General features: G+C 43.7%; 1 protein-coding gene across 1 annotated transcript in view; it reads right to left on the reverse strand.

The window, feature by feature from the left end:
- The window catches only part of NOX3 (NADPH oxidase 3), a 55,881-nt gene that overhangs the window by 12,239 nt on the left and 31,517 nt on the right, over window positions 1–12,125 (reverse strand). Inside the window, exon 11 of the mRNA XM_006197705.2 lies at window positions 2,558–2,704. Coding sequence (XP_006197767.2) covers window positions 2,558–2,704 — 147 coding nt within the window. The remainder of the gene's footprint in view (window positions 1–2,557; window positions 2,705–12,125) is intronic.

Below are 12,125 nucleotides of genomic sequence, written 5' to 3' on the forward strand. Positions count from 1 at the left end.
AAGAGCTTCCATTGTCATAGCCCCAGTTAGCATAGCCTACAAAGATGGATTCAAACTTTCTCTCCTGAGCCCTCAACTTCTTGCCTGAGTAGAGTCCTGCCTCTCAAACTCCCCACACATATTTTTATGTAGAATTCTTTCTGTTCCTTCGAATAGGTCATCACAGCTAAAAATGAGTCATTTCATTTCCCAAATGATTTGTGACTTCCAGTTACTCCCACAGACAACTGTGAAGTGATTTCCACAGGCGGGCAGTGTGCTCTGAATGGAGTGGTAGAAAGAAGAGAGAAGGTCTCTGCTTTGGGAGGAAATGGTCATCAGAGGGAGGGACCGCCCATGCACACAGCTGCTATGACCTGAGTCAGACCGCCCGTCTTTACTGGAGACAGAAGCAAAGTGCCCTGGAGAAGGAAACAGGTTACTCTGGTGAAGCTCCAAACAATTTTGGCTGAGAAAACTGGGGAAGGCCTTAGAGGGGACCAGGCTTTAAAGGATGATTCCATGCAGTAGACAGTGGGAGGGGCAGAGGGGCTTAAGTGACATGTCAGGGAAGGGGGAACAGTATCAGGGGAGACATGAAACCAAGAAAGTCTTGGGCATTAGAGGAAAACATGCATTGTTTGGTGGCTCTGGTGCCAAAGGAAAATGACGGGAATTTGACAGAACAAGTGTGTTGCTGTCAGGTCAGGAAGGCCTGGAAGCATTTGCTAAGACGTTTGGGTGGTATTGACTAGAAAAAAAGAGACTTTCCTACTTCTGTCAGCAGTACTGCCCAGCTACCAATTACTGATGTTCAAACATTTGGAATTGTATTTGTTCCATATTTCTCAGCCCAACGTTCAATTAATCTCCAAACCCTGTTGGTTTGCCCTTCATAATACCTTTGCCATCTGTGCCTTCTGTTCTTGTCATTCTGTCACTTTGAGGTTGTTGAATTCAGTTTCCCAATTGGCTGTTTCTAAAACAGCCTCCTGATTCCTTTACTGACAGCATGTACCAATTATTTTTTTCCTGAAATTTTAGCATCTAAAGAATTTCCAACATGTCATGGCAAAATTTAAGAACACGTCTATTTTAGTTTACTCGGATTCAGAAGAAAAGTCTATCTTATAGTGTACTTTTGGGCCAGGCAGGGATGAGACAGGACAGAGCTGTGTTGTCACAAAATCAAACGGGGCCTCAGTCCTGCAACTTCCAAATGGAAGACCGAGGCGTGGGGCAGTTGGGATCAATTCATTGCAGAAGCAGAAGAGCGAGGGCAGGACCAGAAAGCAAAAGACAAAGGCTGTGCTTTTCCTTCACCAAATGGCTCATACGTCAAACATCCCATTCGAATGAGAAAAAAAGGTTTGTTTGGAAAATAAAACTAACACTATTTAATTCATTAAGATGTTTCAAGCCTAGTTCCCAAGAAATTTCTATTTCAAATTATCCCAGGGGAATAAATATATAAGACCAACTGCAAATAAGACCCTAAAAAATCATTTAGCTACTGAATTTCAATCAAAGTCTTACTCATTTGCAGAAGCACAGAGTCAAACTACAGTGATGTCCTTTAGAGCCAACGTATACGTGAGTGTGTGTATGCGTGTGAGTGTGTGAGAGAGAGACAGACAGACAGAAAGAGAGAGAAAAGCTAGCTAGTTAAGTCAGGAGCTCACAAGAGCATATTCACTTGTAAACTTAGTAACTAATGCAAATCTCTTTGGTTCAAACACGCTTTCCTTAAAGTAAATATCTATAGTAGCTGTCACAGAAGTGCTGATTAGAACATAAATTTCATAACCTAGTAATCTCTTCATTGTTAGCTTCCATATTTGAGGAGTTAAGAGATTTAAAACTTAATAGTTATTATTCAATACGATAACACTGAATTACTACCTCAGTGCAATATTATGATATGCATTATTTTGGTAAACACAACTTTCATATTTCACTAATATACACTACACGTCAGAACACCTGCCACAACAGAAGATCGTTTTGATCTTAGGTGAATAAACATACCTACACACAACTCCTCAGAATGCCTTAAGAAAAATAAATCTCCAGGTAAATCATGTATTCATAATAATTATCTTCTGTAGGAACTCACATACTTTACAATACAAAATGCTGAATGCAAACACCTGGGATTTTTTCTGGTTAACTCTGAATAGCTCAAAGCATAGACTCACAATCAATTAGGAGTTCGACAAGACAATACAGTCAATCCATAATATTCTCTTGATGTTACAAAAATGACAAATGCAACTTTCAGTGACATGATTTTTCCTGGGTTTCTGAAAGTGGAATTGTCTTCCACTATCCAATCACTTTTCCAATCTTCTGTTCTATTCCTCAGCAAGATAACCGTAGGCTGTTTTATTGCTACAAATTGAAGAGCTCTGGCTAATCTGGTTTTATTTTATTCTCTTTTCCTTTTAAAGAACATAAAAATAAGACTTTCATGTGACCAGATAACTGTGTCGCTCATTATTGAAATCGTTCCTCTCCTCTTTGCAACATTATGAGACGAGTTAGAGAATATTGCTCATTCTCAGAGTCTTATCAATACCTGATTTTCATCCCAGCCAGTAAGAAATATATGATAAGTCAGAAAGTGAGCTTTCCCTTGCTCTCTCATCCGTGTCTCCAGTGAGAGTAAGAGATCAGCAAACCACTCGAAAGCTCTTGGGTCCCGGCAAATCCAGTAGAAATACACCTGTCATGAGAGAAGGCAAGAAAACAGATCGGTCCCTCTTTTCATAATGTGCTGGTGATCATTTGAGACTACTCTATCTTCATGAAATTATTTGAGCCCAAACAGGCACTTCTGCAGAATAACATGCCTCTCTCTGCCAGTGAACAAACAGTCACAGTGTGATTTCTTTGGAAAAAAATGCACATTGTGTTTGAAAAGGCCCGGAGTGAATTCAGAGAGTCAGGAGCCTGCTTCTCTGGATGAGGATCAAGTCACCACGTTCCTGGCTGTGCTTCTTCGGAACGAGGTTAGCAGTCAGGACTAGCTGTGCCTTTGACTGTTCCCAAGGGGGGATAAACCATTAGGCTAACCCCCTTCATCTTTACTTACGACCTAAGCTCGGGATTTGAACCCCCTTCTCCAGAGACCCCAAAGGCTTGTTCACTAATCCACTTCACCAGCCGCAACCTCTGGAGGGTGGAGATTATGATAATTGCAGAATCAAACTAGACAGGCCAGAAGTTTCCCTCAGCCAGACATCTCAGTGTCCAAGAAAGCTGGTGGGTGGAGGCTGTGGCTGTGTGTTGATGGCTATAATGAAATTACGGTGAGGAACATTTCTTTCTCTCTGCTTTTTTTTTTTTTTTTAAACTTCTGCGCATTTAGCAAATGACATGTGACAAGAAGTAGCTTGTGTTTGCTAAAATAAAGACTTAGTTTTGTGCTTTGAGTTTCAGGTAATTGTGTCCAGAAGAAACCACAGGAGGCAGGTCTATTAATTCTCCTATTTTTCTCACACTCCTACCCCCTGCTGCTGCCTGCTGCTTCCTGCACGCTCTCTCCAGAAAGACACCTCTGCTGCTTGACAAGATGGACAAGGGGGCTGGTCCCGATCTCCACGAGGAAGCATCGCCTCCAGCAGCCAGGGCTCTCTCGCCCCTCTCCCCACCAGCCGGCCTGCAACCTCACCATCATATAATGAGACCTACAGACGAGATTTAATTAACAGATCAAATTCATGAGGGAAAAAAAAATCACAGACTGTGTTTCAAGGCTAAACATCTCCCCTGTTCTCTCCAGGTTTGTGCAGGAATTTATGATGGTAACAGTCAGGAGGAATAACAGCTAGTGAGGACAAAAACTTCTCTCAAGAATGAGAGCCTACATATTTGTTGGACAGTTGCTGATGGAAGGGCACTTGGAATATTCATCTCAAGACAAAAAATAATCACCCCCATCCCCACCCTCTAAGAAAAGGAGCTTCTTAGTTGCAAAACTGAAAAGTCAGTGGTTCCTTCTGTGATCGTGTTCACCCACTCGCTTGTTGATTCAAGGAACATGTATTGAATGTCTACTCTACGTCAAGACTTTTCTCGTCTCAGGAACTAGAAAAGCAAACCAAAGAGACCAAAAATTCCTTTCATGGAGTCTGCATTTTAGAGGGAGAAGAAAGGTGATACGTGGACAAGTCAAATACAGACTATGTCAGAGGGTGATGGGTAGCATGGAGAAACAGAAAGCAGGCTGGAACAGGGCTGCCCTAGGAAGTCAAGGGGTCAAGGAAAGAGGACATGTGAGCCAAGACGTGCAGAGTTGAGTGACTGGGGAGGAACCCTGCAGACGGAGGGAAGACGGGGTGGGGAGGGGTTGAGTGGGGGCTCTCAGGGAGGAGCCGGGAGGCTGGTGCGGCTGGAGGTGAGGAGGGAAGAGCAGCAAGAAGCGAGGTCTGCGGGAAGGCGGGGGAGGAGCCCACGTGGGCTGTGGGGCCACCTTGACTTTTCCTCCGCGTGGGGCCGGAAGTCACCACGGGGCGTTGGGCAGGGGAGTGACACCATCTGAGGAAGACCACGGGGAAGGATCACTCTGGCCCTGGTTCTGAGAGTAGAATGGGGGGTGGGGTGGGGGAGGGGGAGGGAAGAACTGTGGCCAGGAGGCTGGTTTTACATCCTATGTCAGTGATGAATCCTGCTAGTCTTTCTTTTCACTGGGAGTAGTGCCTAATTTAAATTATTCTTCAAAACCTCGGCCCTTCCCTCAAACTCACTTTGCTTCCTGTAGAAATAAAAACCCACTGACTGAACTGAATGCCCTTCTCACTTATGCTCCGCCCCCTCCTTCCTGCCCCCGTAGGTTGTTTTATCGAAAGTTAACGGTGCATTTGGTATAAAACAAACATCATTGGCTTCTTTTCTATTATTTTTCAGACTTTCAGAAACATGCTGAAAATACATTCCTATGGGAACAGTAAACCAAAACATTCTTTTTTTTTTAACTTGTCAATTTCAAAACCCAGTCCCACTCATCCTTACTTGAAAAATGGTCACATCTTAGCTTCCTCACTTCCTGACCCTTATTCTTTCAAACAGAAATCATCCCTGTCCTTACTTTCTGTGGCTTAGCTGTGTGTCCGTGTTCTGAGGGTCCGCCAGGCCTTTTATAGTTTTGCTTCTTTGTAATGGCTTTGTGTCTTTCCCTCTGTAATTGACTTAAAGGTGACACTGGGCAGCTTTGGTGCAAGAGGCAACGGAGGGGCACTGAATGGGCTCCGGGGAAGTGCTTCAGGCAGAAAAAGAAGAAAAGGGACTTTGAACGGAGGAAAAGTGTATTTACTTTGACTCCCTTTCATCTTTCTGATGGTGAGGGACCCCACAGTGAAGGGACAGAAGCGTCCCACCTCTGCGTTTCGTCCAGGAGGAAGGGTCTGGTCAACGGTAGGACAAATGTTCCAAACAATAGGCTACACGCCTGTGATCTGTGCTTTCCAACACACACCCCTCCTCAGTCTCCAAAAATAAATCCTAAAATCTGCTACTTGTAATAAAGCATGGCTTTCAGAATTCTGTCGCTGATAACAGAGGCCCAAAATACTTCAGGGACCTTTAAAAGGTTTTGTGAAGCAGAAAGTCATCCTCAGGAAAATGATGAAAGTTCTGAACTTCTGTAGCCATGAGGTTGTTTCTTCTATAGGACTCAGCCCATCCATTTTTGTAGATCTGATGGATCCCCAGATGTCTGGGGTGAACCCTCTGAGGCGGTGTCATGGGTTAAGAAGTTCTGTGTGCCTGTGGCCTGTCACAGGCCTTTGCTGTCACATCGGTCCCAGCCCGAAGTGCCAGACAAACTCAGCCACGTCCAGTCTTGGAGGGTTGGAGGGCCGGGGTCTGAGCTCCGGCTCATCCCCATGTTCCCAGAGCCTGGGCTTCTCTTGAAGGACGTGTGCACCAGGTCAAGGTGATCTGGGCCCAGTAAAAAATGGAACTGTGCAATTTTTGGATAAGCCATTCCAGAAAAGGAAATAAGAAAAGCTACTTAGTGATTTTACTACCAGAGTTCCAGACTCTCCCATCAGAGGCTCCTATGCCATGGGTTGGATAAGCACCCACACACCTGGGCAGAGGACACATCCTCCAATACACTCTTTCTTTAGACCCAACATCAGTTTCCATCCATGTTGCTGCAAATAGTATTACTTCATCCCTTTCTATAGCTGAGTAGTATTCTGCCACTTTAACATGTGGCAATCTAGGCTCAAGTTAACTAATCCGCCCCCAGTTACACAGCTCCTGGGTAGTGAACCAGGACTCCAGGATGGGCTGCAGGAGTCAAGGGCTCACAATGTTTAATTATTATGCTCCACTATATCCTCAACCTACATCCTCCCTTCCTTGGAAAGGAAAAAAAGCCTCTTGGAAGGGCTCTGAGCCACAGATAGATAATTATTGTCCCCGTTCTGTCCTCAGGAAATTGATGTTGGGTCTGTTGTTGCCCTGGTTTTTATCCTGCTGTTGCTGTTGCCAAGGTCACCCTGGACGAACACAAGCACAAACAAATTTTGGAGCAACTAGTGCCTCTCATTGAGAAGCTTCCCTAACATGGCTTCCACATCCAGTTTTAAAGAAATAAAATTATAAAACTCTTTCTCCCATTATTGACAGTAGGACTAAGACTAGCCTTTGCCAACCACTTTTAGTCCTTAAGACTTTTTCTTAAAGCCATTATTGGTAATATTAACTATTTCATGGCTTTGCTGCAGCTTTGCCCTGTGACTAAGGGCTGACTTTTATTATGCCTCAGTTTGTTCTAATCATAGTTGATAAGACTATGTTGGACATCTGAAATGTTCATTCATGCTAGAATAATTAAATACACTGTGATATATCCAGCCTACAGAATAGTCTGAGGGCACTAAGTAAAGTCAAGTCGGTAAGTAGATATTGACACTTGAAGGAGCTCCAAGCCATGTTAGAATGAAAAACAAAAAACAAAAATAGCCCATCTTTCTCTCTCTCTCTCTCTCCCCACCCTCCACCTCCTTCCTTACGTAAAATAAAATTAAAAAAACACCCTGCACGTGTGTGCAGGTGAGTATGCGTACACAAATGTGCACAAGAGGAATGGAGCAAGACGCACTCAGATGTTTCACAGTGGGAACCCTGGAGGGTGAGGTGGTGGTGGTGGTACTGGTGGTGGGTTTAGGGAGGGAGGCGAATGAAGGAAGATTTTTGAAGGAGTATTTTATTTGAATCTTTTACAGGGACCCTGCAGTCATGTATGGCTGGTGTGGTTAATAAAGCAAGATATTAAAAATATTAATACTGGTCCCTCCCCCACGGGGCAGTGGGGAGGCCGCAGGGGGGACTGAAGTCTTCAGAGGCCGCCTAGAGAAAGATGAGAAGCACGTGTGTCTCCTGGAGACGCAAGCCGGCCTCCTGCTCCCAGGGTCCATTTTTCACTCGGCTCTCAGCCGTCGCTGGAGATGATCAATTCCGGGAGGTGCCAGAGCCGGTGAGAGCGAAAGTGAAAGTAAATAATTTCTCAAACTAAACCGACTAAATTAAATGCATTTTTCATTCATTAGAAAAGAGAGCAGGTCCTCCTTTGTTTTATTAATGTATTTAAGTAGAGTATGGATTTTTTTTGCCTTTCTTGGTCTCTTTGTCTTGTTCCCACTGGCCTCTGCTGTCTTTCTATTTGAATTATCTGTTTATTATATTAGGTTAAGAACCCAAAGGCCGCTTTGCATGGGACGCACTATAAATACCCATTATCACGGTTGTGTATTATTGAGCTGATGAAGGAAGACAATTTATGAAGAAATTAGATTATCTCAGTTTTTCTATAATCTATTTTATTATTGTCTGAAGATTACATATGCAGTTAAGAAAATGAACCGAAGCAGCCAGTTGGCGGTTCCCTCGGTTCTGAGTCCACCGCTGCGATGTTAGCGTGAACTAGAACGTGGTGGCCAATGCATTTCTGTCAGCAGCCTTCCCCCTCCCTCCCCATTTGTACACACCTATTTCATTCATCATTTTGACAGTTTGCACAAGCAAACTGTCCTAATTTTTTTCAAGAGCTCTTTTCACAAATTGAGTGTGATGTAGAATTAATCATCCCCTTTAGGCAGGAGTTGGGAGACTTTCGTCGCCAAGGGATATTTTTACCCTCTGCTTCCTCCATACTGCATCCCAGAGACTTCCCTGCCACTCACACCCTCTTCCCCCATCCCAAAGGAGCACCGTGTTCTCATCTGCCTGCAACTAAGCAAAGTTTGGCTCTTAATCTTGCGTTGAAAACATCCCTTTAATATATTACAACTTTTTCCCATTCTCTTCGCAGCAGGCCATCATTAGATTTATTGTTATTTTGCCTTCTTGGGAAGTTACCTTCTAACCACATCTCTCTCTTCCTCTGCCCCTCCTCCCCACTATCTTTAAAAATAAAAGAGAACCAGAAAGTAATTTCAAAAGTGCCAGCTGCAAACAGGAAGTGCTCTACATGATGCCAAAGAAGAGGTAAGAGTCCTATTGGCTGTTCTCTTGCATTTTACTTAAAAGTGTTCTAGGTCAGTGTGGCAGAGGGGAAGGGTAAAGAGATACAGCTTGCAATGGTCACAACTAAGAAAACTCTGATGCAGTATTTTTACGTTAGACTTGCAACATGAGCCTTATAGGTAAAAACATCTGCCTTTATACCAACCGGTGTTTTAAACAGGAGGGAGAAAATCTCAACCAATTACAGTTACCCATTTAAGCTCAAAATTTCAGCTCTGAACCCCTGTGCTGTTTTTCCCCCTTTTTGTGTTGCAGAAGAGAACAATCTGCAGACTCTAGCCCAGATCTGTAAATGTGAAGATGCTTTTGGATAAGTGCGCACTGCTTTGCTCTGCTGCAGTGAAAAAATGATACAGACGCTGACAGCTTCGTGGAAGGAGTAGTATTTATATTTCAAAAGTGTGTGGGTGGCCCTGACAAATACTAGTTACATAAGCCCAGTGAGAGCTGTACTCAGACAAACACAACTGCTTTAAAACAGAGAAGTTTTCCAAACTTTTTCTCACGCGGGCAGACCCTGAGGAAGTGGATCCCAAGTGTGATTTTCAGTCTAAACTTTCAATAGCATGAAATGTCACCTCTTTCATAAAAGAGCTTTGAAATCAGAAACGCAGCTCCTGTCCTGACTCAGTGGCGAACCAGGTAAGGACTTTGGACAAATCACTTCCCACTCTAAGTATTTGTCATGTGCAAAGCTGGGAGGGTAAGCCCCTTCAGTTTTGTAGACTATGCTTTTTGCTTCTTTTCTTCCATATACTATTGTTTCCACCTTTCTTTTCAGCTGAGGGTTGTTTCAATATTACCCTCAATTTTTATAAGTCATGAAAACATTGTTTTTTTAATCTCCAATTCTGTGCTTCCTGGTTTTTGGACTAGAGGTCAATGGCCCTGGTTTTTGGTCTGTGGTTGCTCCTTAACCGCTCCCCCCCAATGGCAGCAGCCTGGAGAATCCCCCAAAACAGAGCCCAGGAAACAGTGGAGTGGTGAGAGAGGCGGGTGGTTAAAATTTTGTGGGTTCCTATACAGACTTTAAGCTTTTATGGGTTCTGGTTAAGAATTTTCTGATTTGCAATCAAATAATTGGAACGTGTCATTTTAATTATAAAGTTACTGAACTGGTAGTCTTTTTGTTGAAATGAACAAAAATGAATTAATCTGAGTAACTTAGAATTTTACAGAAAATTCTGCAGAAGCCATTTATGAATTCTTTTGGGCATGTGGACATTTATTTGCTCATTGATTTATTCAGAATTTATAGTGTGTGTACCCAAATCTGTATGTCTCTCATTATGGAGATATTCAGAGGAGCCGCACTCAGGGAACTCAGAGTCTGTTAAGGGAAATGAGGTACTTTGTGAACCTTAATATGGAAAAGAAAGATAAATGGTATAAAAGGAGAACGGCACAGGGAAGTGGATGTCGAGCGAAGGGTCAGGTATCGTAAGTCTGGTGTGAGGAGAGTCACGGGCTTTTCATGTCAGTATGCGAGGGCCTGGCTCGTAGTGAGTGCTGAATAAACACTCACTGAGGGGATAAGTGAACGAAAGTGAGACACACCAGCCCCTCACCACCTCTAGGTGAAGCGCAATGTGCCCTTTAATGTAATGAGAACCGTGAGGCAATGCGCCGCCTCTGTAAGTGGGTTTTACTCGGTGGAAAGAAAGAGCTTAGGGGAGGGTGGCTGAGAAGTCATCATAAACCATAACACAGCTTTGCAGTGGAGTCCAAACATAGAACGGTGTCTGTTTTGCTTGTTTTGTGCCACAGACACTCAATCCCCGCTGCATTCATGTGTTAAACCCTAATCTGCAGTGTGATGGTATTTGGAGGCGGGAGCTTTGGGATGTGGTGAGATCCTGGGGGCAGAGCACTCTTCAAGGAGGTCAGTGCCCCTTAGTGTCCAAAAACTCCCCTGCCCCCTTCTGCAGTGGGAACTTACAGCTAGAAGATGACCATCCACAAGCCAGGAGGTGGGATCTCATCAGACACCAAGTCTGCCAGGACCTTGATCTTGGACTTCCTGGCCTTCAGAATTGTAAGAAGTACCATTTCTGTTGTTTACAAGCCACCCCGTCTGTGGTATTTTGTTATAGCGGTCCAAACAGACTAAGGCACTTGGTTAACTTACTGTTGTGCACAGGAAAGAAGGTGGGCTTTAGCTTAAGAAGGACCTGGATTCAAACTTTCACTCTGATATGTACTAGATCTCTGTGCCTCAGTTTCCTCACTGCTGATCTGAGGATACTACTCATCTGGAAGAGGTATTATGGAAAATTCAATAACATGACTCTATTGTTCTTAGTAGCTTTGTGACACAGCTTCAGTTTTCTCATCTGTGAAATGGGAATAAACACGGTGAGTACCGTAAAAAGATGCCGTGAGGAGTATGTGTAAAATGCCTAACTCCCCGCCCTCTGGGACGTCGATGCTTGGTTAATCTAGGTTGTTAGTACTAGTCGCAGTGCTCCTAACCTGTTTATATCTTGGGCAGATGTAATGCACTTTTAATATAATTTTAGACACATTTACACAGTAATGTTTCCACATTATTTATTTGTCTCATTTGGTATTAAGACTCCCTGTTGGGTACGGATTCTTATTTCTCTGTTGTGTGGATCAGGAAATCCAGCTCAGAGAGGTGACTGGATGCACTCAAGGTGATGCTTGGAGTGAGGGTGGAATCAGGCTGAGGTAGATTCTCTGACCAGGAATGCCACAGCCTTCCTACAACACAGTAGGTGGGAGTCATGCCTGCCATGTGTTGATTATGCCAAACCAAAGAGCCGGGTGGGTCTGAGTTTGAATTCTGAGTTTGCCTTTCATTAACAGCATCTTTTCAGGAAAGTGACCTTAGTCTCTCTAAAGCTTCAGATACCTTATTTGGAAAACAGAGCTTATGGTATCTACTTCACAAGATTGCTGAGAAGACTATAAAAATGAAATGAGAAAATGTCAGGCACCTGTCACTTGGAAACTCATGGAACTAATTTTACTCCAGTTTCTTAGTTGAGAAAGCCCCAGCTTTAGAGATCTTCGTCTGGCCTTGCCCCAATGCTTCACAGCACTATCCTTAAATAATGTTAGGTGAAGAAAGTTTAAGTGGCTATTTCCACATTCATACTTGGAAAGGGTGGGTGAAACACAGCTGAGTGAGGTTCTTCTCTGCAGAACTTTCTTGATAGGCTAATAGAAGATGTGGATCTTCTAAAGGGGGATTCGTTGTGCCATTTCTGAAGTCATTTGACTTCAGGATTCTCTTTCTTGGACCCTACCATACGACTACCATTCCAGAGAAAACACGGATACATGCTGATCTAATCAATCATCTTTCTTTGCTAGATGAGGAAACTGCAGCCAAAGTGTCAATCAGAGAAGTCGCAGAACCAGGACCAGGACCAGGTTCCCCTGATGTCCTGGGCCCTCCTCAGTTGATTCACTCCATTCAGTGTTAGAATGTCTCCCTTTCTCCTGATGCTCTAGTGTCTGTTGCTGATTCTAAGAGGGTTGAAATATGGGAAAGACGAAGGGAAGAAGGGAAGCATGGAGGCAGCTAGTCGGAGGACATACGAGAAATTACAGAAGGGAGATTTGGAGCTGGATGGCAACCA

Source organism: Vicugna pacos, chromosome 8 (assembly GCF_048564905.1).
Source record: "Vicugna pacos chromosome 8, VicPac4, whole genome shotgun sequence".
Lineage (NCBI taxonomy): Eukaryota > Metazoa > Chordata > Mammalia > Artiodactyla > Camelidae > Vicugna > Vicugna pacos.